This window comes from Bufo gargarizans, chromosome 4 (genome assembly GCF_014858855.1).
Source record: "Bufo gargarizans isolate SCDJY-AF-19 chromosome 4, ASM1485885v1, whole genome shotgun sequence".
In the NCBI taxonomy this organism is placed as follows: domain Eukaryota; kingdom Metazoa; phylum Chordata; class Amphibia; order Anura; family Bufonidae; genus Bufo; species Bufo gargarizans.
The window spans coordinates 44,328,011-44,353,566 of NC_058083.1; the positions used below are offsets into that span (position 1 = coordinate 44,328,011).

At 47.7% G+C, this 25,556-nt stretch overlaps 1 protein-coding gene across 3 annotated transcripts in view; it reads left to right on the top strand.

The window, feature by feature from the left end:
* Positions 1–25,556, top strand: part of KIF13B (kinesin family member 13B) — a 161,899-nt gene that overhangs the window by 63,322 nt on the left and 73,021 nt on the right. For all 3 annotated transcript variants that reach the window (XM_044290881.1, XM_044290883.1, XM_044290882.1), the window contains 10 exons: positions 579–689; positions 4,207–4,341; positions 11,096–11,226; positions 16,443–16,529; positions 17,081–17,268; positions 18,295–18,505; positions 18,852–19,014; positions 20,361–20,507; positions 21,542–21,691; positions 21,863–21,988. In XM_044290881.1, the coding sequence (XP_044146816.1) occupies positions 579–689; positions 4,207–4,341; positions 11,096–11,226; positions 16,443–16,529; positions 17,081–17,268; positions 18,295–18,505; positions 18,852–19,014; positions 20,361–20,507; positions 21,542–21,691; positions 21,863–21,988 (1,449 nt within the window). The remainder of the gene's footprint in view (positions 1–578; positions 690–4,206; positions 4,342–11,095; positions 11,227–16,442; positions 16,530–17,080; positions 17,269–18,294; positions 18,506–18,851; positions 19,015–20,360; positions 20,508–21,541; positions 21,692–21,862; positions 21,989–25,556) is intronic.

The window sequence follows — 25,556 nt, forward strand, 5'->3', positions numbered from 1 at the left end:
CCCGTTCTAGAGATAGGTGTGGGTCTGCATATCTGACAACGGGCACTTACTGCCAATTACACAAAAGCTGGCAGTGCACATCATTGGCTGAACCCGCCTTCAGCGAGATTGAGCTACCATCTAATGGGTGTAGGGGCCTCTCGACTCTCTCCCAATGTCGGGTGTATGGTGCAATGAGGATTGGGTTGTTGCATTTCTGCATGCCAGATTCTTATATTCCCATGGGCGATAAGCCGCCGCTAGAGGGGCCTGTTCAGAAAACATGCATGCTCGGCAGACCTGATTGTGCATTGGGGGAGGGCCAGAGAACACTTACTCAGCAGACAGATATCCTCATTTATTAAACGGGGATCCACAGATCCTGATGCCGCGGGGCCCCTCTCCTCTTTTTGGTGCAGATGTGGCCATGCATATGAAGGCTTCACAGAGAAGGGGTAACAGGACCCCCAGTCATCTATATCATTGACTGGAAAGTCCTCCCTCGAACGAACATCATCTGCATAGCAAGTGATCCCTGTGTCGTCAGTGCATGCGGTCTTGTGTTATACTCATACATGTTCCCTCTTCCCTTTCACCAGTCCATGAAAGCCCCGGAGCTGAAGGAACGGTTACAGGAGTCAGAGAAGCTCATCCAAGAGATGACTGTTACATGGGAGGAGAAGCTGCGGAAGACGGAGGAGATCGCTCAGGTTAGTTGCCCTAGAGCCCTGTATTGTATTGTGTGGCGGCAGCAAACATGCATGCCCGTCTGACCCAGATAGGCTTGCTTATGGAGGTAGCTGTCAACTGACTGCGCGTTATGCCAACTGTTAAAGGGGTTTTCCATCGAAAAACACTTCTCTCCTGTCGCTGGGGTTTTGACTGCTGTGACCCCCAAAAATTGCAAGAACGTATGTCCTAGAGTCTCTTTTGTGAGGGAAGCAGTAGTGCTGTTCCGTGAATTTCTATGGGCTGATGGCTGTCTCCGTCCGTGCCGCTGAGTGGTGGTCACACTTGCACACTACTGATGCCTTCACAAAGGAGACCTCTGTTCTTGTGATCTCTGGGGAACGCATTGGTTAGACCCCCTCTGTGTATAAGCACAGTGATAGCTAACCTCCGCCACTCCAGCTGTGGTGAAACTACTACTCCCAGCATGCTTCATTAATTTCTGTAGAGTTCTGAGAACAGCCGAGCGAGGGGACATCTTGGGAGTTGTAGTTTTACCACAGCGGGAGTGCCGGAGGTGAGACATCACAGGTATAAGGGATAAGTGTTAACTGTGCGAAAACCTCTTTAAAGGGCTTTTCTGGGATTTTGATATTGATGGTCTTCCTCAGGATCCATAAAGTCATCAATATCAGATCGGCGGGGGTTCAAGACCCAGCACCCCACCAATGAGCTGTTAGAAGAGACATCAGCGCCCCCTGAGTGCTTAGGCCTCTTCCTAGGCCAGTGACATCACATTCATCGGTCACACGGCCGGGGCGCCGCTCAGCCCTTTTAAAGTGAATGGGCCTGAGCCGCAGTACCAACCGCATCTGGTAACTAAATGGTAAGCTGCGAGGAGGTCACAGCACTTCCTGGAGCTCTGGATAGCGCAGTGGCCTCTTCTAACAGTTGATTGGCAGAGGTGCCAGGTGTCGGACTCCTACCAATCTGATATTGATGACCTATCCTGAGGCCATTATTATCAAATTCCTGGAGAACCCCTTTAAGGGCAAAACACGGATACCGGTCCGTGTGCGTTCTGCATTTTGCGTAACAGGACTGCCAGGCCTGTGATAAAAATGCCTATTCTTGTCCGCAATTGAGAATAAGAATAGGACATGTTTTATCTATTTTGCGGAGCTGCGGAATGGAAGTACGGAGGCGGACAGCTCACGGTGTGCTGTCTGCATCTGTTGCAGCCCCATTAAAATGAATGGGTCTGTATCTGTTCAGCAATATTGCAGAATGGATGCGGACACAAATATACGGTCGTGTGAATCTGCCCATATTCCCATCACAGACAATGGGGGCATATCGCTAGGATATGCCCCCATTGTCTGATAGATCCGGGTCCCACCTCTGGGACCCACACCTACAATGAGAACGGAGCGGGGAAATGAACGGAGGGGCGCACTGCGCATGCGCAGCCGCCCTCCATTCATTTCTATGGGGCCGCCGAAAATAGCCGAACGCTGGCTCGGCTATTTCCGTCTGCCCCATAGAAATGAATGGGAGCAGGGGCCGCGCGGTGCACTCCCATTCACTTCTATGGGAGCCGTGCTTGGTGGTGGATGGACCCCGGGAAATCCTGGGCCCTCCAGCCACAGCTCTCCCCGCTCCGTTCTCGTTGTAGGTGCGGGTCCCACCTCTGGGAAAGGGGGCATATCCTACCGATATGGCCCCATTGTCTGTGATGGGAATACGCCTTTAAGAATTTAGATTTTATTTTTATTTTTATTATGTTATTATCTCCGATTTAAAAAAAAATCTCCAAATCTTGCTGCGATCGTCTGCGTTTTCATTCATATTGGTGAGATTTGGATGTCTTGCTTGTTTGTATCTCTTGCTTCGGCCACATTGTGGAATATGAGCGGTTTTTCCATGTGGATTCCCATGCGGAAAAAACGTAGCTTAGTACAGTACCAGAAAAAAGCATGACATTACACCAATCTCATGTGCACTTTGCCGATTATTTCAGTGTGGATATTGACCTGCAGTGCTGAGGATTACAACATCTGCACATGTCCGTTATGTCTGCGGTGTTAGCTGAGGATTTCACCCTTTTAATGGACGGGTGAGATTTGCTGCAAAACGGCACCAAAAACTGCAATCTGAAATTGGGGATTTCAGTGCGGATATGCTGCAGAAACGCACATAAACCCGCAAGGAAATTTGCGCGGACCTTGTGTGTTCCCCCGCACTCGTCTGCAGAGGGCCTTACACTTCAGTGGAGCGCACTGACCCCTCTGCTAGTGACAGGTGACCACACACCCCTGTTATCAGGACCCACAGCTATACTAGGGGTCTGGTCCTACCAATCAAATATTTATGGGTCAACCATCATCCACAAAGGCGACCATACTCTTCACTCATTATATTGTAGGATTCTGCCCGCATAGGTTAGAGTGCGGATCTGATTAGTCGCTAAGGACATCCACGCCGCTTCTCTCTGTACTTACCGAGCTTGTGTTCAGTGACTGCACAGCGCCATCTGCTGGTCATGATATAAACTTTGCAGCCGCTACACTACTATACAGTGCATGGACGGGGTATAGCCACAGCGTTCCGGGCAGCTCTAAAGATCAAGCTACTTACGTGGAAAGTTATGTAGGTGGCTGTCTCCCCAGCACGACAGAATTATAGCAGCATGCCCATTATACAGATTAAACACTATGCGTGTCATTTATGATATTTGGCGCAGGTTTTGTCGTAAAGGTGATTTGCGACAAAAGCTGCAACTTCTTCCCCTTTCATGGGGGACGTGGTCGAGGGCCGCCCGGCCCGTCTCAATTATCATTTTCTACGCCAGTTTTTAGCGTAGAAAATGATCTAAATCTACACCAGCAAGGGAGCTGGCATAGAGATTTTCCCATCTCAGACAATGGGGGCATATCGTTACTTCTGGGACCCGCACCTACATCAAGAACGGACCTCTGAAGATTGTGGAGGGCGCACTGCGCGCGCGCAGCCACCTTACCTTCATTTCTATGGGGCCGCCGAAAAAAGCAGAGCACTGGCTCGTCTATTTTCGTTGGCCCCGTAGGAATTAATGGAGGGTGGCTGCGCAAGCGTGGTGTGCTCCAATTCAATCCTATGGGGAAAGCGCTTGGCGGTGGCCGGAACCCGGAAAACCCTGCTCCGTTCTCGGTGTCAGTGGGGGTCCCAGAGGTGGGACTCCAACCTATCGGACAATGGGGGCATATCCTAGCGATACGACCCCATTGTCTGAGATGGGAATACCCCTTTAAGGCTGTTATATGCCAGTGGTAGATGCGCCTAAGGTGTGTAGAGGCACAGCAAGCGCCAGCGCAGGGTTAATACGCCGGTCTTAATAAATGACCCCCATATGTGTACCCCCTACATACTGGGTTACTGCCTCTTTAACTGTCTGGTTGCCTGTGGGTCATCTTGGCGCAGCAGCGGCTTAGGTAATTTTTCCGCCGGGCGTTGCCATCATTCTCCCCCGCACTTGTATCCGAGTTTACATTTCACTATGTTTTTTTCCTTCCATTACAGGAGCGGCAGAAGCAGCTGGAAAGTCTTGGAATTTCACTGCAATCCTCAGGGATTAAAGTCGGAGATAATAAATGTTTCTTAGTTAATTTAAATGCAGATCCTGCCCTCAATGAACTTCTGGTTTATTATCTTAAGGTGAGGCGCCGATTGTTTGCTTTTGCATTGAAAATCACAGGTATGTGCTTGAATGTGTGCGGAATATGCCCATTATATACACCGGGGTATTGGGGCATTTACGGGCACATAAATGCCCTCCTACCAGATGCCTCTGATATGTGCATTTTCCTATGGTTATAAATTGCATCCTATTTCCAGTACCCCGGGAATGGGTCTGCACCGTGTGTGTTGTCTGCCCTCTGCTGGCTAACGTACTTTATAACAGCCGCCAAGAGAAGTGGGGGAAGGGAAGCGATAAGTGCAACTTTTTGTTTAAAACAAAAGTGGTTTGTAGCTCCCATAAAGGTAGGGAATTAAATCAGAACTTTTCACTAAAATATGGGTTCATCTATAAAATGACACCAGCAGAAAAACTGTCAAACAAATGATAAATACCGATGCAGGGTTGATGCCCGTGCTGCATAGTCCGAGGACTCGCGCGTTGTCAGTATCTCCTGCTTCCAAGGTGGTAAACGTGGATTCAAGGACTAAGTCAGGAACTCTAGATTCACAATTGCTGATGATCTGCCACAGCAACAATGTCACTGCTGTGCCCTGCCGTGTCTATGCAGAGCACCTGCCCCAAAAAGGGCCACCCCTAACGGAACCTGACCCTGGTGTGGCCAAATTGCCCTAATGACTCCCTAACTCCCTGCCCGACCATGGCATCTTTCTGTCCTTTGTGTCAGGACTCATCAAGGGAACGGCTGGGCTATTAGTCACCCGAGTATCCAGTAATCGGGAGCACAGGTAACTGGAAATTGCAGTCTACAGGAGATCGGCAGAGGACTACGGATTGCATGGCAGGGGACATGGCAGCAAGTAACCTATCCGGTGCGGATGTGCAGCCGATTGGGAGATGACGAGCTGGCTCACCTCTCCTGTGCATCATAGGTCTGGCTGCAGCCATGGCACTGATGTTAACCCCTTTGACGACAAGCCCTTTACTTGCACGGCAGATGTAGTTTCTTTTAAAGATGTTCACACAGCCGAGGCTAATGTCCGCGATTGGCGATAAGGCAGATCATGAACGTTTGACCACTCAGATGCCATGGTCAGTTGTAACCATAGTATCTGAGGCAGCTCCCAGGGCCTGAGCGGCTTCCTTACACCGGCATCAGGAAAGCCATTTGTTCCTGTTAATAGCCTGGGTCTCTCTGAAGAGTCCCATGCTCTGACCGCTGTAGTTCTTATGGACGCCTGCAGGTGGCAGGGCTCCATAAGAAAATAACAAATCTGCATTTTACCGCAATGTGGGGCTTTGCTTTAAAAAAATAAAGTTTTTTAAAAATGAAAAAATATATATAAAAATTTTAATCACCCTCTTTCCCTGTTATAAAAGTAAATAAACAATAAAAAAAAAAAGTCAAGATCATATGCACCATCGTGTCCCAAAACTATTAAAATATAAGGGCACCTTCACACTTGCGGCGGAGGATTCCGGCAATCCGGACGCAAACTGATGGCATTTGTCAGACGCATCTGGATGCGGATCCATCTAACAAATGCATTGAAATACCGGATCCGTCTCTCCGGTGTCATCCGGAAAAATGGATCTGGTATTTATTTATTTTTTGCATTTTTAAAGGTCTGCGTCTGCGCATGCGCAAACCGAAAAGACGGTTCAGTTTTGCCGGAAAAACTTAATGCATTAGGATAAAACTGATCAGTTTTTTTCCAGTATTGAGCTCCTGTGACGGAACTCAATACTGGGAAAACAAAAACGCAAGTGTGAAAGTACCCTTAGGCTATATCCCGAATTTCGTCAGTTTTTTGCGGATCCGTTGTTCCTGGAAATGTTTCCGTATGTCATCCGTTTTTTGCGGATCCGCAAAAAAACGGAAACATGTATAAATTTCAATAAGCAAATAAAGTTGTTTGGATTTCTTTAAAAAAAAAAATTGAAAAAAAAAAAAAAGTTTCTGTGGGCAGGATTTAATTTCCAGGAACGGAATCCGCATAAAACGGATGACATACGTAATGACATACGAATGTCTTCAGTTTTTTTGCGGATCCATTGACTTTGTATTGTACCAGGATCCGATTTTTGCAGAAAAGAATAGGACAAGTTTTATATTTTTTCGGACATGCGGAACAGAACAACGGAAACAGATTTTTTTTTTTTTCCAGGACCCATTGAAAATGAATGGGTACAGAACTGGTCCAGATCTGTTCCGCATAAAACGGAACAGATCAGGAAAGAAAAAACGGACGTGTGAATGGACCCTAAACGTGTTTATCCTGTACGGTCAATGCTGTAATGGAAAAAAAAATTGGAGTGGCCAATTTGCAGTTTTCTTTAATCGTTTCACTTCCGCTCCCCCCCCCCCCCCCCCCCAAAAAAAAAAAATATAATAAGTGGTTAAAAAGTTATACATGCCCCAAAATGATATCACTACAGATTCTTCCTAAAATAAATGAGCCCTCACACAGCTCCGCAGACATAAATATAAAAAAGTTATGGGGGTCAGAATATGGTGATGCTAAACATTTATATAAAAAAAGTTCAAAAGTTTTTTTATTTTTTTCAGTATTGGGCTACGTTCACACGAGTGAGGTGTCATCCGGAAAAACGGATCTGCCATTTCTTTTTTGGATTACTTTTTTTCGGTCTGCGCCTGCGCAGACTGGAAGGACGGATCCGGTATTTTGAATGCCGTATCCGGCACTAATACATTCCTATGGAATCAGGCAAGTCTTCCGTTTTTTTGGCCGGAGATAAAACCGTAGCATGCTGCTTTTTTTTTTTTTTTTTGCCTGATCAGTCAAAAAGACTGAACTGAAGACATCCTGATGCATCCTGAACGGATTACTCTCCATCCAGAATGCTTGGGGAGATGCCAGGCTGATCAGTTCTTTTCCGGATTTGAGCCCCTAGGACGGAACTCAATGCCGGAAATGAAAAACGCTAGTGTGAAAGAACCCTTAAAGCTCAAGATAGAACCATATTGAATGTGGTATGGCTGTGGCACCAGGCACACCTCAGATACCGTATAACCCCCATTGCTTTTTGTACAGATATGTAATTATCAGTTTTCGTTCCTGGCATAATTTTCCATATGAAATGAATGCCAGAAATCTCACTTTGCCCATCGTCACACGTGTCCATGGAGTGTTTGTAGAATTTTGAGTTTGCCCGGTTTTTCCCATCGTTCCATCTGTCTATGCGCCGGTGCTGATATCGCGGCCACTTTGAAAATAGTAATTAGTGTCGAGCGAAGCGAGATTTGGATGCTTCATCTGAAGTCACTTCTTTCAAAACTTCGGAATAATACTGCACGGAGATTCGTCTCCATACAGTATAAGAATGTATGGGCTCCGATGAGCCCAAGTTAGTTATTAACGAAGTCGCGAGTGACTTTGTTGAATAACTTTGGTAGTTGGTTTTTAAAGTGAAAAACCACTTTAAAACTTGAAACCGAACTAACGTGACTTCAGCTCATCGGAGCCCATACATTCTAATACTGTACGGAGACTAATCTCCGTGCAGTATTATTCCGAAGTTTTGAACGAAGCGACTTCAGATGAAGCATCCAAAGCTCGCTTCGCTCAACACTAATGGTAATCCAGCATTAGGTTTACCCAACTGATGGCACAGACCCCCATTGCCGGACAGTCTGGTGCCAAACGACTTCTCTCGCTGGCAGGATTACCATTCCCGGTTAATTTCGGCGCCAATATCCATGTTAAAAGCCGCCTAACATTGGCCTTCCATTTCTATAGAACCGCCTGGTTCATGCAGTGTGGATTTTTCTACATTTAGTAAAATAATGAACACGCATGTCCATTCTTGGCAAGGTTTTTGTTTTTCGAAACCACGCCGAGATCTGCACCAGCGCCACATGTATTGACCCCAATGACTGAGGCTAATCCACGGGGAGAGGATGCTATGGTGGTCAGGGGCGTTCCTAAGGTCTCAAAAGATTCTGGGCCCAAGCCCCATACATATGTTAAATTTTCGAACCAGCCCCAGGATTAAAGGCGTATTTGGATGAGCACTACAATCAGTACCATCACACATACAGAAGAACACAGCGCCCCATACCTCTTACATCCAATGACGCCTCCTCTGATATAGACGTTCTCCTTCCTCGTCTTCTCTATTCGGCCCAATCCGCCATGATAGCTTCTTTCAGACACACACACATCTGGTCTCTGCAGAGTTTGCCACACAGACATATTTGGCTACTTTCACACTGGCGTTTTGCCTTTCCGTTTGTGAGATCCGTTCAGGGCTCTCACAAGCGGTCCAAAACGGATCAGTTTTGCCCTAATGCATTCTGAATGGAAAAGGATCCGCTCAGAATGCATCAGTTTGCCTCCGTTCCGTCTCCATTTCGCTCTGGAGGCGGACACCAAAACGCTGCGTCTGATGAAACTGAGCCAAATGGATCCGTTCTGACACACAATGTAAGTCAATGGGGACGGATCCGTTTTCTATGACACAATCTGGCACAATAGAAAACTGATCCGTCCACCATTCACTTTCAATGGTGTTCAAGCCGGATCCGTCTTGGCTATGTTAGAGATAATACAAACGGATGCAGACTCCTGTATTATCTGAACGTAACAGTCTGTCCAGATCCATGACGGATCTGCACCAAACGCGAGTGTGAAAGTAGCCTTAGTTTCCTCACTTTTCTATCATCTTCCCCCTTCTAGTGCCCCAACATTGTCCTCCTGCTGATTCCCCCAAAACTGTGCTCCCCAAATAGTATACTGGAGAAATAACACTGCCATACAGATGGTCTGCAAAGTGCTCCCAAAAGTCCCACCGATAGTAAAAATTCTCTCCGAGTGCCTTCATTAATAATTGTGCCCCCTAATAGTAAGTGTCCCTATTAGTAGCAATGCCCTCGATATTGTGCCCAATATTTATAACTCCCCCACAGTATGCCCAATAGTAATAAGGCCCTGTAGTCCCCATTAGTTATGCCTCCTATCCTGCCCACAGTAGTTATAATGCCCACTTTGGTACCCCCAGTAGATATAAGGCTCCTTATAGTGCTCCCAATACTTAGATTTGCCCTCTATAGTGTTTCCAGTAGTGTTCCCTATCGTGCCCTCAGTAGTTATAATGCTTCTATAGTCCTCCAAGTACTTTTATAATGCCCCCTATTGTGCCCTCAGTAGTTTTAATGCCCCCCCTGTAATGCTTCTGATAGTTAGTTATAATTCCCCCTATAGAGCACCCAATAGTAATAATACCCCTCTATTGTGCACCCAGCAGTTGTAATACTCCCTGTAATGCACCCAGTAGTTATACTGCCCCCTCTAGTTCTCCCTGTAGATATAATGTCCCTGCCTTTCCCCAAAGTTAGAAAAAAAAGAAGGTACTCGCCCGACTCCCTGTCGCTGTCCGTGATGCAGGCCCAGTTGCCGGCTTTTCGGCTCTTGCTCTTGTGTTGTATATCCCGCCTGCGGCCTTGGCACCGGTGCACACGATCACTTTGTTGCGCCACCTGAGACCTGGTGCTGGCGGTCGCGATGATGTCATCACGACTGCCTATGCCATTCTACTTTCTGATAAGCCTTAGGCCTCGTGGCGTGAATGGTGGGGCGGGGATCTATTGGCCTTCATGTCCCACCGCTGGTCAGTACATTTGGGGTACAAGCCCCGTATGTTTTGACCTAGCGATGCCCCTGACGATGGTGCAAATGGAAATCCTCTGCAGAACTCCAAGGGTCAGCCACGGTTTTCTGCTTCGAATTCCATGGCAAAAATACATCCGTTTTTTCGGAGGTGTTTGTCCGCCATGCGATCACGTCTCTGAGATCGTCTCGTCTGTCAGTGCGACTTCAGGCTGTTCTTCCGTTTGTTTTCAATGTCACTTTTATTGTTTCTTTTTTATTGTTACATTTTGTGTCGAGAGAGAACATTTTCTCAAAGTCACTTTGTCTCATCCTTCCCACCCCCCGGCCCCCCGGCCCCCGGTCACATCTCCCGCATGTGAATATCTGCAGCCCCAGCAGAAAACGTCTTCCCGTTGTGCGATGGTCTGCGGCGATGTGCTGCGTCAGGGTCGCTGGGATGAGGGTGAAGGCACAAAGTGTGAGAGGCTGTTGTTTTCCATCTGCTTAGTAATCAATCCCTCCTGGGAAGTGGGATCTGGCCCGGCGAGCAGCCCTTGTCTTATCTGTGAGAGAGAAGCGGGGGAGGGGTACCGCTGGACATGGGCCAGGGCAGCCCAACACAGAGTCCTCCCAAGTCCCGGGGCTGGAGCCTTTGCCGGTGTTAAGACCAGCCAAGCAAACCACATCAGCAAAACTTTTGCAGCATGCGGGCGCCCGGATCCTGCACTAGTAGCTGAGCACGCACGTTATATGGCGGCGGGGGCGAGAAATGCCGAATCGGTCCTGAGTGGGCGAGTATGGCAGCGTTCAGTACAGTGTAATGAGAAGTTCTGCAGCTTTCTCATTTTCTTTGCGGACCAGTTTGTCACCATTTTCAAGATCTCTGCTTACTTTCGGTGAAAGGGAAAATGATTTTTCATCCACAGTCCAGATCTTGTACTTCTCACAGCTGAGGGTTTGTTACAGTCATATGTTACCTGCACCGTAGCAAGCCTTCAGGACAGGAGAGAGATTTCTACACAAAGCCTCTGCGTGTAAACTAAAATACTTCCATTCACTGACAGCAAGCAGCCAGGAGTAGTTACAGGACGTTTTTTTCTATTGCCGAGACTTGTGGTCTACTCTTGGATGACTGACCACGTTCTCCTTATCTTCTCAGGACCACACGCTCATAGGATCTGACAACTCGCAGGACATCCAGCTCTGTGGGATGGGAATCCTCCCCGAACACTGCCTCGTAGATATTTCCACCGAAGGACAAGTCATATTAACGCCAATGAAAAACGCCAGGTAAAGCTGCTTCTTCATACTGGACATCAGCCAGGAGAGGGTTAACTGATGGAAACCTAAAGGGACGCTCCGGTATAAGCCTAAAACGTCCTACTTTGGGCGGCTTAAAGGGGTATTTCTATCAGGACATTTTATGTCAGGTCCCAGCTCGCATCTTAAGAATCTGGCCCCAAAGTTGAATGAAGAGCGCGCTGCGCATGCGCAGCTTTCTCCATTCATTCCTATGGGACCCAGGGAGCGCGCTTGGCTATTTTCCAAAAGTCTCATAGCCGTGAATGGAGAGTTCACCCCGCCTGTGCAGGCACCCCTCCATTCATCACTATGGGACTTCTGAAGACGGCTTAGTAAACGCCTGACTATTTTTGGAACCCCCATAGCTGTGAACGGAGGGTCCGCATGCGCGGCTAGTTCTCCATTGACGTTCTTAAGACAAGTGCGGCTCCCACCTCTGAAACCCGCGCCTATAGGTATATTTATGACGTATACTATTGCATCCCCTTTAATTTGGGGGGTCACTTCTGTTAGGAACTGTGCCGGATGTGAACAGCGCCTAATAGACCCCATTGACAGCGCCCCTGGTGGTGACTCTGTGTTGGCACTCTCATAGAGATTCCTTGCACTTTGGGGTGGAAAATGCTGTCCTACATTGGTCATTTCCATCTGTCAGACAGCGCCTAGGAGGGATTTTTTAATCATATGCTCTTCTTCTTTTTTTTTTTTTTTTTTTTTTTTAAAGGGTTCTCCAGAATTTTGCTAATATTTTTCAACTCTTAGCGATTTACTGTTCTGTCATTTCTTATTTTTAATTTTTTTGTTGAAAGCTGAAAGTATGGTCGTCATAGGCGTATGTTCCCGGGAAAAATCCATCTAGGATTTGACCGTAAGTTTTTCTGCGATTTTCACCTTGCAGTGAAAGGGTTGAAATCTGCGGAGAAACTCCATAGAAAGAACTGACATGGTTTTCACCCAGCTTTCCCAGGAACAGATATAAATAAAAGTACACTGTCTCCAGGGAGTTCACTGATCACTCGGGCACAATCCCTTCGAGGGCTAGCTCAGCTGAATGTAATGATACCTTTCAGTTAGCCATCCATTGCTTTGTTCTGAATTTAAGTGCACTGAGGGCGGGCCCTAATCACTTTGTCCACCCTTCCCTCTCCATCTCGATTGACAGGGCCAGGTTCCTGCATAATCCTGTCACCTGCCAATCAAAAGGAGGAGGAGCAAGGGTGCACATAGTGGCTTGGGCCCGCCCTCAGTGCACTTAACTGCTCATTTGCCTATAGATTAAATAACTTTTCTCCAGAATGAAGCAACGGATCATTAAGTGAAAGCTATCATTCCTTTCAGCTGAGCCAGCCCTGCAATGCATTGTGCATTTTCTGGTGTCGGACTCCCTTTTAAGAAATGGCGGAAGGGTTGTCGCACAGACAAGTTGTCACTGGAACAAGGGAGTCTCCTTATGGGAAGGGGGGGGGGAGAGATATTTTACTAAACCGAAGCCCCGTATTTGTTTAACTCCCAAAAGATCAGTAGTTTTTGCAAAAAATTTTTATTTTTTCCTTTTGGTTGCATTTTAACTGTTTGACCAGAAGATGGCGCTAATAGATTGCACTTTCAAGTCCTAAGCGTCTCTGGCCACTAGAGGGCCTCTCGTGGGAATCTTACAGCCAGGTGACGCAGGAGATGAGAGGTAATAATCTGTGCACCCTCATTACCTGGCAGCAGTCTGCAGGTGGTTGTCTTAAAGGCTCCGGCGCTGTTAAACAGGTGGAGTAGGAGATACGACAGGCGGCAGGTAAGACGGCAGCGCGGGGCAGGTATGTCAGGTGACTGTAGGTGCTACTGTCTGACAGTGATTGTATATGGATAGTTTATGTATATAATGTTTATCTGTCTATATTACTCATCTTTCCAGTAACTATTGTCTCATTGAGATATAATATGCTCTTTCACGTTAACCGCATTCTCTGCATACCTGCCGAGGGTTAAAATAAAAGTCGCCCCGAGCCGTGACAAGCCAGCGCACGTCCCTCCACACACGGCCTCCTCTCCCGTTCAGTTTCCATTATACAAGACTAATGGTGCCAGGGTTTCATTCAAGATGCATGGAAACAAGACAAAGAGCTTACAGTCTTAGGCCTCTTTCACACGACAGTATGTCCATTTCAGTGTTTTGCGGTCCGTTTTTCACGGATCCGTTGTTCCGTTTTTTGCTTCCGTTGTGGTTCCGTTTCCGTTCCGTTTTTCCGTATGGCAAATACAGTATACAGTAATTTCATATAAAAAATTGGGCTGGGCATAACTTTTTCAATAGATGGTTCCGCAAAAAACGGAACGGATACGGATGCATTTCCGTATGCATTCCGTTTTTTTGCGGACCCATAGACTTTAATGGAGCCACGGAACGTGATTTGCGGCCAAATATAGGACATGTTCTATCTTTAAACGGAACGGAAAAACGGAAATACGGAAACGGAATGCACACGGAGTACATTCCGTTTTTTTTGCGGAACCATTGAAATGAATGGTTCCGTATACGGACCGTATACGGACCGCAAAAAACGGCCCGCAAAACGGAAAAAAAAAACGGTCGTGTGAAAGAGGCCTTAGAGAGCTGAGGACATGAGGGGATGGGTAATGACACCTAAACATACATAGTTAATGCGCAGGTGGCTTATGGTGATAGGCGCTTCTCAAAACCGTATGGTGCCGCTGATCACGGAGGGAACCAAGAATCAGGTTGATCGGATCATCATTATTTCAAGTGTCCCGCCAAGATATTAGTTTGGCAGCAAAATCGATGGGAAAGGATTAATAGGGCAGGGAAGAGCGTTCCAGAGGGTAGGGGCAGCCCGAGAGAAGTCAGGACGTGGAACGTACGACGAAGAACGGGACACAAAGCCCAGTGCTGGTTACTGGATAATCTGAAAACCCTCATTAAGTTTTCTGCTAGTTTCTATCCGTTAAGACTCACTTATGTGTTTAGGGTGTGGCAAACTGGGCACTTGCCTGGGGCCTCTCTTTATGAAGGGAAACCACAGGAGCAAGCTAAAGCCACCCTGTCGTATTATGCGTGGTATGGTGGTATTATTTGGGGCTTGCGGTATTTATATGGACGTATTTATATGGACTCTTTAGGACCTGATTCAGACGGCAGTAATTTCGGTCAGTGGGCTCTCCGGCCCGCATCCATCAAAGGGGTTCTCCTCACGATAGGTCATTAATATGAGATTGACAGGGGTCAGACACCCGTGCCATCTCCTCATACAGCTGATCGGTGGGGGTGCCGGGTGTCAGACCCCTGCCGATCTGATATTGATGAAATATCCAGAGGATGTACATACATTACATTACCAATCTTGCACTGATCCTGAGTTACATCCTGTATTATACTCCAGAGCTGCACTCACTATTCTGCTGGTGGAGTCACTGTGTACATACATTACATTACTTATCCTGTACTGATCCTGAGTTACATCCTGTATTATACTCCAGAGCTGCACTCACTATTCTGCTGGTGCAGTCACTGTGTACATGCATTACATTACTTATCCTGTACTGATCCTGAGTTACATCCTGTATTATACTCCAGAGCTGCACTCACTATTCTGCTGGTGGAGTCACTGTGTACATACATTACATTACTTATCCTGTACTGATCCTGAGTTACATCCTGTATTATACTCCAGAGCTGCACTCACTATTCTGCTGGTGCAGTCACTGTGTACATACATTACATTACTTATCCTGTACTGATCCTGAGTTACATCCTGTATTATACTCCAGAGCTGCACTCACTATTCTGCTGGTGCAGTCACTGTGTACATACATACATTACTTATCCTGTACTGATCCTGAGTTACATCCTGTATTATACTCCAGAGCTGCACTCACTATTGTGCTGGTGCAGTCACTGTGTACATACATTACATTACTTATCCTGTACTGATCCTCAGTTATATACTGTATTTTACTCCAGAGCTGCACTCACTATTACGTAGTTGTGCAGGGTGTACAGTAGTGGGCGTGCTCTGTAGTTGTGCAGGGTGTACAGTAGTGGGCGTGCTCTGTAGTTGTGCAGGGTGTACAGTAGTGGGCGTGCTCTGTAGTTGTGCAGGGTGTACAGTAGTGGGCGTGCTCTGTAGTTGTGCAGGGTGTACAGTAGTGGGCGGGCTCTGTAGTTGTGCAGGGTGTACAGTAGTGGGTGGGCTCTGTAGGTGTGCAGGGTGTACAGTAGTGGGCGTGCTCTGTAGGTGTGCAGGGTGTACAGTAGTGGGCGTGCTCTGTAGGTGTGCAGGGTGTACAGTAGTGGGTGTGCTCTGTAGGTGTGCAGGGTGTACAGTAGTGGGTGTGCTCTGTAGGTGTGCAGGGTGTACAGAAGTGGGCGTGCTCTGTAGGTGTGCAGGGTGTATAGTAGTGGGCGTGCGCTGTAGGTGTGCAGGGTGTACAGTAGTGGGTGTGCTCTGTAGGTGTGCAGGGTGTACAGTAGTGGGCGTGCTCTGTAGGTGTGCAGGGTGTACAGTAGTGTGTTTGCTCTGTAGGTGTGCAGGGTGTACAGTAGTGTTTGCTCTGTAGGTGTGCAGGGTGTACAGTAGTGGGCGGGCTCTGTAGGTGTGCAGGGTGTACAGTAGTGGGCGGGCTCTGTAGGTGTGCAGGGTGTACAGTAGTGGGCGGGCTCTGTAGGTGTGCAGGGTGTACAGTAGTGGGTGTGCTCTGTAGGTGTGCAGGGTGTACAGTAGTGGGTGGGCTCTGTAGGTGTACAGTAGTGGGCGGGCTCTGTAGGTGTGCAGGGTGTACAGTAGTGGGCGGGCTCTGTAGGTGTGCAGGGTGTACAGTAGTGGGCGGGCTCTGTAGGTGTGCAGGGTGTACAGTAGTGGGCGGGCTCTGTAGGTGTGCAGGGTGTACAGTAGTGGGCGGGCTCAGACACTCCCCTTCTCCTCCCCATAATTGCCGGGGTTTTAATGCCACGCTCATGCAGTAAGGGGGCTGCATCGGTGTATTATGACATTTCCCTTGTTCTTTGTGGGCATCTGTCATGTATCCTTCACACCAGATGATGGCGCTGCCCTCCACTATTGCCCTGATGACAGCGCTCTGCATTACCTCTCTGACCCTGGAGGGAGCCCTATGCATTGCGTAGTGGAATGCTTTAATCACAGGTTCCTGCACCACCAGGGGGCAGTAGCGATTGATGACTGTTTTTTGTTTTGCAGGACGTTAGTAAATGGCTCAGTGGTCACCCAGCCCACCCAGCTGCAGCACGGGGACCGCATTCTCTGGGGCAACAATCACTTTTTAAGGTACATATTCACTGTCACTCCCATCATCCTGGATTTCCAAATCCCTTCCTGTATGAAATGTGCAGACATGGCATCACAAGCCGGCACATCTCCATGGGGATATAAACTGCATTGTCACAGCAGAGGGTTTGCTACAGTTATATTGAATCAATACTTTGCTAAATGCATCAACTGCATGACTGGTTCCTGTGCTGATAGTTTGTTACAATGTGTCAGCGCAGATAAATTTTGCGGTTTATCATGTCCTACCTGAATATTGCATACCCAACACAATCCTTGCCAGAATCTTCAGTGTCTGAATGACCCCAGTACTGTACAGTCCAGATATTATCTCGCAACGGATCCAATTGTAGCAAACCCTTCCCTGTGAGAAGTATTAGGAGAGCGGGTGTCCCCTGACCTCTGATCTGCTTGGTCAGATGCAGGGAGGGAGTTCCACGACCCTGTCCCTTTTTAGTCCATGACATTTGGAGCGAGCACAGGTAGGGTCCCCATCCTTCTGACATTTATGGAAAGCCCCTTTAATCCTATCCCTTATGCTGATCTCGCAGGATAAGTTTACCAAAGAAGAAGAAGGCGGAGCGGGAGGACGAGGAGCGGGATACCAGTATGCGCAACAGCAGCAGCTTCGAGCAACTGGACGCCGACGGGGACTCATCCAGTGAGGTCTCCAGCGAGGTCAACTTCAACTATGAGTACGCCCAGATGGAGGTCATGATGAAGACTCTAGGAAATAACGGTAAATTAGAGGAGCCCTGCGGCTTATAATAGTCCAGCAGTGTTCTAAGAGGAGCCCTGCGGCTTATAATAGTCCAGCAGTGTTATATGAGGAGCCCTGCGGCTTATAATAGTCCAGCAGTGTTCTAAGAGGAGCCCTGCGGCGTATAATAGTCCAGCAGTGTTATATGAGGAGCCCTGCGGCTTATAATAGTCCAGCAGTGTTCTAAGAGGAGCCCTGCGGCTTATAATAGTCCAGCAGTGTTCTAAGAGGAGCCCTGCGGCTTATAATAGTCCAGCAGTGTTATATGAGGAGCCCTGCGGCTTATAATAGTCCAGCAGTGTTCTAAGAGGAGCCCTGCGGCTTATAATAGTCCAGCAGTGTTAGAAGAGGGGCCCTGCGGCTTATAATAGTCCAGCAGTGTTATATGAGGAGCCCTGCGGCTTATAATAGTCCAGCAGTGTTATATGAGGAGCCCTGCGGCTTATAATAGTCCAGCAGTGTTAGAAGAGGAGCCCTGCGGCTTATAATAGTCCAGCAGTGTTAGAAGAGGAGCCCTGCGGCTTATAATAGTCCAGCAGTGTTAGAAGAGGAGCCCTGCGGCTTATAATAGTCCAGCAGTGTTAGAAGAGGAGCCCTGCGGCTTATAATAGTCCAGCAGTGTTAGAAGAGGAGCCCTGCGGCTTATAATAGTCCAGCAGTGTTAGAAGAGGAGCCCTGTGGCTTATAATAGTCCAGCAGTGTTAGAAGAGGAGCCCTGCGGCTTATAATAGTCCAGCAGTGTTAGAAGAGGAGCCCTGCGGCTTATAATAGTCCAGCAGTGTTAGAAGAGGAGCCCTGCAACTTATAATAGTCCAGCAGTGTTAGAAGAGAAGCCCTGCGGCTTATAATAGTCCAGCAGTGTTAGAAGAGGAGCCCTGCGGCTTATAATAGTCCATCAACTATATAAAAGGATCCTTGAAGCTTATAATAGTCCAGTATTGTCCCTACAACCAATGTCCTCTCCTTGTTTCCATGTCTGACGGACCTCTCCTTGGCCTCCTGTAGATCCCATGCAATCATTGCTGCAGACCATGGAGCAGCAGCATGAAGAGGAGAAGCGCACAGCGCTGGAGCGCCAGAGGCTGATGTATGAGCATGAGCTGGAGCAGCTGCGCAGGAGGCTGTCCCCAGAAAAGCAGCATTATCGCAGCTCCGACAGGTTCTCCTTTGGGTCACCCAATGCCCAACAGCGCATCAGGCAGTGGACTGAAGAGAGGTGAGGCTAATGGAGGCCACAGGAGTCTATCACAGGCCCCGAAGCAAAATCTTTACCAGTTCTATGCAAAGGTAGAAGTCCCACCTGGGCACTCTGAGGCGTCAGGCCCAGGTGGGACTTCTACCTTTGCACCAACTATAGTTATGCCCCCTGCCCATTCAATGGGCACTGGGTAATACTACTTTCTTTTAGTGCTCCAAGGGGTAACATCCTTCCCCATTATTCCTGCCGGTCAGTGGCCGCCCTACTCTCCCCATAACTCTCATTACCTTTGAAGTGGCTCTCTTTAGACTAGGTGCACAGTTACACAGATGTAGCAGAGCTCAATTTGTACTTTTTCTCTAAGGGAGGTGATGCTACATCACAGCTTATCCAAGCTCCGGGAACAGATCGCCAAAGCAAACATGTATGTCCAGGAGGCCAATTTCATTGCTGATGAGATGGACAAGAGGACAGAGTACAAAGTGACCCTACAGATCCCGGCGTCCAGCCTGAACGCCAACAGGAAGGTAGGTTTTCCCCACATGGACCTTTTCTCTCATTCTCCTTGTCGCAACCTACTACCAGGGTGTGGGAGACAGCGTGACTACAGGATCCGACCCTGTTGTCTGTTACCATGGACACGTCTGAGACCTTTTTCAAAGTTGCTTCGTGTTCATTTTTCGATACATTGGGGCAATTACAAATGTTGCTTATGATGGTGGAACCTGCCTTTAAAGGCTATGGACGCCTTTGGGGCAATTTTTTTTTGTAATTATATTTTATTAAAAAAAAAAATTCAATTGGTCTTTATTAAAAAAAAATGTTCAGCAAGGGTTAAAAATCAGTCGGTTTGCAAGCGGTCACTTTTACTGTTTGCAAGCGGGTTTTCTTTGAATCCTATCATCTGACAGCTCGTGTGTAGGTCTCATCTCTGATCTCCTGACCTCATAAACACTCCTTTCCAATCTAAATGATAAGAATATGACTTAAATAAGTGTTTACGTCAGGAGATCAGAGATGAGATACACATAGAAACGTAGTAATATAGTTTGTAAAAAAAATCCAGTTCGGCCTGTTATCCTGCAAGTTGATCCAGAGGAAGGCAAAAAAAAACCCTGTGAGGTAGAAGCCAATTTTCCCAACGCAAGGGGAAAAAATTCCTTCCCGACTCCAATCAGGCATCAGAATACCTCCCTGGATGAGCGACCCCTCTCTAGTAGCTATAGCCTGTAATATTATTACACTCCAGAAATACATCCAGGCTTTCCTTCTGCGCCCTGCCGTGTGCCCGTACAGCAGTTTACGACCACATATGGGGTGTTTCTGTAAACTACAGAATCGGGGCCATAAATATTGAGTTTTGTTTGGCTGTTAACCCTTGCTTAGTAACTGGAAATAAATTATTAAAATGGAAAATCTGCCCCCCCCCCCCCCCCCCCCCCCAAAAAAAAGAAATACATCCAGGCCCCTCTTGAATTCCTTTATTGTACTCACCATCACCACCTCCTCAGGCAGAGAGCTCCATAGTCCCATTGCTCTTACCGTAAAGAATCCTCCTCTATGTTTGTGTACAAACCTACTTTTCTCTAGACGTACCTGAGCCGTCAGATGACATAAATAAATAAAAAAACGGACTGTGACAGATTTGGTCTTTTGTGTGTTTAGGGTTTTTTTTGTGGGGGAGAGAAGGAGCGTAGTTCCGTGCTGATGGAGGTAGTAGTCAGCTCATTCTCCTACTTATTGGAGCATGAAAGTTTTGCAAATGCGTTCTTAAATCAGTGGGGTTTGGTAAAAGTCTGCCCCCCCCCCCCCCCCCCCCCCCAGACACTCTGCCTACATCAGGGCAGCTCAGTCCTTCTGATTTGTCCTGCAGCGTGGGGAAGTTCTGAGTGAACCGGCCATCCAAGTGAGGAGGAAGGGGAAAGGCAAACAGATCTGGTCCCTGGAGAAGCTGGAGAACCGTCTGGTAGACATCAGAGACCTCTACCAAGAGTGGAAAGCGTGTGAAGAGGACAGTCCTGTAAGTGACGGAGTAACGTTTCATTTCACTGCCTCCTTTTCAGCAGAAATGTTATAGCTGTATAGACCTGAAAAAAAAAATATGAAAAATCATATTAACAAGGTTTTCGCCAGTAGAAAAAACAAGTGCAATCTGTCCTCTGGATGGATCACCAGTATCTGATCGGTGGGGGAGATCTCGCTGCACTGACAAATCGGTCACATGCCACATTGAAGTGAATGGGGCTGAGCTGCGATACCAAGCACAACCACTATGCTATGTACGGCACTGTGCTTGGTAAGCACAGAGAAGGCTGTGTGCTGATCGGCGGGGGTCTGGGGTGACGCCCCCACCGATCTGGTACTGGTGACCTATCCAGAGGATAGTCAGAAAATAGGACCATGGCACTCTGCTTAAAGTTTAGATTCTTAGATTAATTTATTACATCCAGTTCATTTACAAGGCACGGACCAAAGTGCGGGTCCTAACCGGGCCTTGATCATGGCCGGAGTGTGGAGTGAAGCAGGGAGATGCTGGATGTCGGCGTTCCTACCCTACCTGTGGAGTGCCAACCATTGCTTTATTGACTATACAGACAATAGGTTATCAGTATTAAATCCTTGGAAAACCCTTTTAATGCTGTCCCACTCTCTGGAGCACTGCCCCCCCCCCCCCCCCCCCCCAGCCCAATAATCTCCCTGTGTTCTCCCTGCCGCCCAGTGTAGTATGATCTTTTAATGCAGGCATCCTCAACCTGCGGCCCTCCAGCTGTTGCAAAACTACAACTCCCAGCATGCCTGAACAGCCTACAGGTATTAGCCTACAGCAGGGCATTGTGGGAGTTGTAGTTTTACAACAGTTGGAGGGCCGCAGTTTGAGGATGCCTGTTTTAATGTGAAGGTCCCACAACTTTTAGGCTTCGTAGTGGAGTTTTTTTTTTTCAGTGGGTGCAGAGATTCTGAAAAGCAAATCTTTGAGATTGTTAAAAACACTAAATCCAGAATAAAACATCTGAAGGTTATTATACGACCGCCTTTTCTCACTGTTTTCTGCAGGTGATCAGGGCGTACTTCCGTCGTGCCGACCCTTTCTATGACGAGCAGGAGAATCACAGTCTCATTGGGGTTGCCAATGTGTTTTTGGAGTCCCTCTTCCATGATGTGAAGCTGCAGTATGCGGTGCCCATCATCAATCAGAAAGGAGAGGTGAGGACGCTCTACACGGCTACTTTCCTGCAGCTCTAGGCAGACCTACCTAAAGAAGGCAATGTCCGTGGTGCCCCATCCCTCCATGACGGCGTATACACAGCTCTTATTGCTGGTCCAGTCCTTCCCCGGCCACCAGACAATGCACTTACCTTACTGTCCTCTGCACAGATCTCAGGGCGTCTGCACGTGGAGGTTGTCCGGGTCAGTGGGGACATCGATGAGCGGATAGCCGGTGGCGAGGACGGAGATGCATCCAGCGACAGCAAAACTCAGGAGCGCAAGCTAGTCTGTATGGTGAGTAGGGCAGAAGTGCGCTTTCATGATGGCTGCCACTCCTCTGCTGCTGAAAAATTGTGGCCCTTCTGCTATCGGAATGCTGTACAGCTATATGCTTCTGTAATGCCTGCACGCTGCTTTCCTGAAATACTCTGTGCTGCTGAAAGGCCCTGCTCTTTCCAGTACATAACTCTGTCTGCAACATCCCAAAATATCAGCCTACCCCTTTCCTAAAATGTTTTGTGCTGCTGTGGGATTCTGCTGCTTCCAGTGTGTAGCCCTCGGTCTACAACCCCTGAAAAAGATCCAGACACCCCTCTCCTGAAAATGCTCTGTGCTGCTTGTGGAACCTGCTCTTGGCAGTATATAACCCTCAGTCTACCACCTTCCAAAAGAGCGGCTCATCCCCTCTCCTAAAATACTCTGTGCCCCTGCTCTTTCCAGTATGTAAATCTCAGACTGTAACCTTCCAAAAGATCAGCACATTTCTCCTCTAAAATGCTCTGTGCTGCTGTGGGCCCCTGATTATTACACCATGTAGCCGTCCAAAAAGATGGCTACACCTCTCTCCTGAAACAATCTGTGCTGCTGTGAAGACCCTACCCCTTTAACTCTGTCTGTGAACTCCCATATCCAACTGGATGACGTTCAGTATACAGCTCCCATCCACCCAGTGCTCCCCATTTGTACTGATAGAGGCTTGTGTCTCTGCATGGCCGCTGCGATATAGGCTCGGCAGCAGAGATGGACCGTTACATAGAGGACTTACGACATTTTTTTTACACTGACTTTTCAACCGCTTTGTTACTTCCAGTGGTCGTCCTCCGCCTGTCGGCCTGTGACTCTCTTGACGCTCTTTGTATGAGACACTTAAGGCAGCGGTGCCCTTGCTGATGTTGCGGATATTTCCTCTGTTCCCGTAAGCGGGGCGGGTCAGGAGCGAGACCTCTGGACGGGCATTTGTTTTACATCCTGCATCTCATTGACCCCTGGTGCTTGGATATCATCATGGACTCCCCCTCGTCTATCTGTCAGGGGTCACCACTAGCAATCTTTGTCTGACTGTGACCGAGGTTAAGTAATTAGAGGTTTTACACCTAATTTGTATGCGACATCTATAAATCACCGCCAACGCAGTGCGGGATGAAAAATAAAGCGTAATAAAAAGCTCCCGGGCCCCACCTGCCATGTGCCATTTATAGCATTCGTGTCCTATTGTGTGGCACCAGGGCCCGGGTGTGACTGCTGTTTCTGCGCCCCCTATAGCTGCACCCATGAGTGGACAATTACCATCATAGCTGCTGGTGGGTGGGTGGGGTCCATAGCGACTACACGACCATCGAGGTGGTCCCACAGATGGCCAATTGGGTTAAAGTCTGGGGATTTAGGGGGCAAGAGTAGTATTTGGAAATCTTGGTTGGAAGAGCATGACCATTGACTAATGTCGGACATTTCTAGCCGTGTGACATGCTGCATTGTCTTGCTGGAAGATCCCACCCACCCGAGGGAAGACAATCAGCATGTAGGGGTGGACGTGATCTGCAAGGATGGATTCATACCCAATGCTGCCATTTGTCCGCTCACCGTACACGATCACCACAGCAGCAGAGAACAGTTCACACTGCGCAGTGTCATAAATACCGCCATTCGGGGCCCGAAAGCCAATAATCAGCCCTTTATCCACTCTGATAAATCACCCTTTTTATCCATGACAGCAGCAAGGGATATGTGTGCAGACCACCTATCACACACCTTATATACCCACCGAGCCAGCTCAGCACATCTTATGTACCCACCGAGTTAGCTCAGCACACCTTATGTACCCACCGAGCCAGCTCAGCACACCTTATGTACCCACCGAGCCAGCTCAGCCCACCTTATGTACCCACCGAGCCAGCTCAGCCCACCTTATGTACCCACCGAGCCAGCTCAGCCCACCTTATGTACCCACCGAGCCAGCTCAGCCCACCTTATGTACCCACCGAGCCAGCTCAGCCCACCTTATGTACCCACCGAGCCAGCTCAGCCCACCTTATGTACCCACCGAGCCAGCTCCGCCCACCTTATGTACCCACCGAGCCAGCTCAGCACACATGGCTTCCTTCATGAGCTACACACTGCTGACGTTGAATGTAGGAAGTGGTTGCAATAATGGGACTCGACTGTGTATTATATGTAAGATTTTAGGACAGGATGTGACTCTGGATCAGTACAGGATAAGTAATGTATGTACACCGTGTCTGCACCAGCAGAATAGTGAGTGCAGCTCTGGAGTATAATACAGGATGTAACTCAGGATCAGTACAGGCTAAGTAATGTAATGTATGTACACAGTGACTGCACCAGCAGAATAGTGAGTGCAGCTCTGGAGTATAATACAGGATATAACTCAGGATCAGTACAGGATAAGTACTGTAATGTATGTACACAGTGTCTGCACCAGCAGAATAGTGAATGCAGCTCTGGAGTATAATACAGGATGTAACTCAGGATCAGTACAGGATAAGTAATGTAATGTATGTACACAGTGACTCCACCAGCAGAATAGTGAGTCCAGCTCTGGAGTATAATACAGGATGTGACTCTGGATCAGTACAGGATAAGTAATGTATGTACACAGTGACTGCACCAGCAGAATAGTGAGTGCAGCTCTGGAGTATAATACAGGATGTAACTCAGGATCAGTACAGGATAAGTAATGTAATGTATGTACACAGTGAGTGCAGCTCTGGAGTATAATACAGGATGTAACTCAGGATCAGTACAGGATAAGTAATGTAATGTATGTACACAGTGACTCTACCAGCAGAATAGTGAGTACAGCTCTGGAGTATAATACAGGATGTAACTCACGATCAGTACAGGATAAGTAATGTAATGTATGTACACAGTGAGTGCAGCTCTGGAGTATAATACAGGATGTAACTCAGGATCAGTACAGGATAAGTAATGTATGTATGTACACAGTGACTTCACCAGCAGAATAGTGAGTGCAGCTCTGGAGTATAATACAGGATGTAACTCAGGATCAGTACAGGATAAGTAATGTAATGTATGTACACAGTGACTCCACCAGCAGAATAGTGAGTGCAGCTCTGGAGTATAATACAGGCTGTCACTCAGGATCAGTACAGGATAAGTAATGTAATGTATGTACACAGTGACTCTACCAGCAGAATAGTGAGTGCAGCTCTGGAGTATAATACAGGATGTAACTCTGGATCAGTACAGGATAAGAAGTGTCATGTACTTACACTTTGATAAATATTTCATATATAAATGATACGGTTATCTGTATACACCTCTTCCTCAAGCGACTTGTAAAGGTGATGAGGTGAAGGATTTTATTGACAAGCAGCCAGAGCCTTCTACTCGGCAGCTATGTCAACTTTTCTTCTCGGCCTAGCTGCTCTGCTGAATGACCTTGACAAATTTCAGAATGAGCTCCCACCACAGCAATTTTGCTTCCTAATTTTTAGAGACCGAATCATGATTGTTCAGTTGGCGGCAGGCCCAGATTTGATGGCCTACTTATTTTTCAGAGGTGACCTCCTTGTATTGAGAGCTCTAGAATTTTTAATTATTT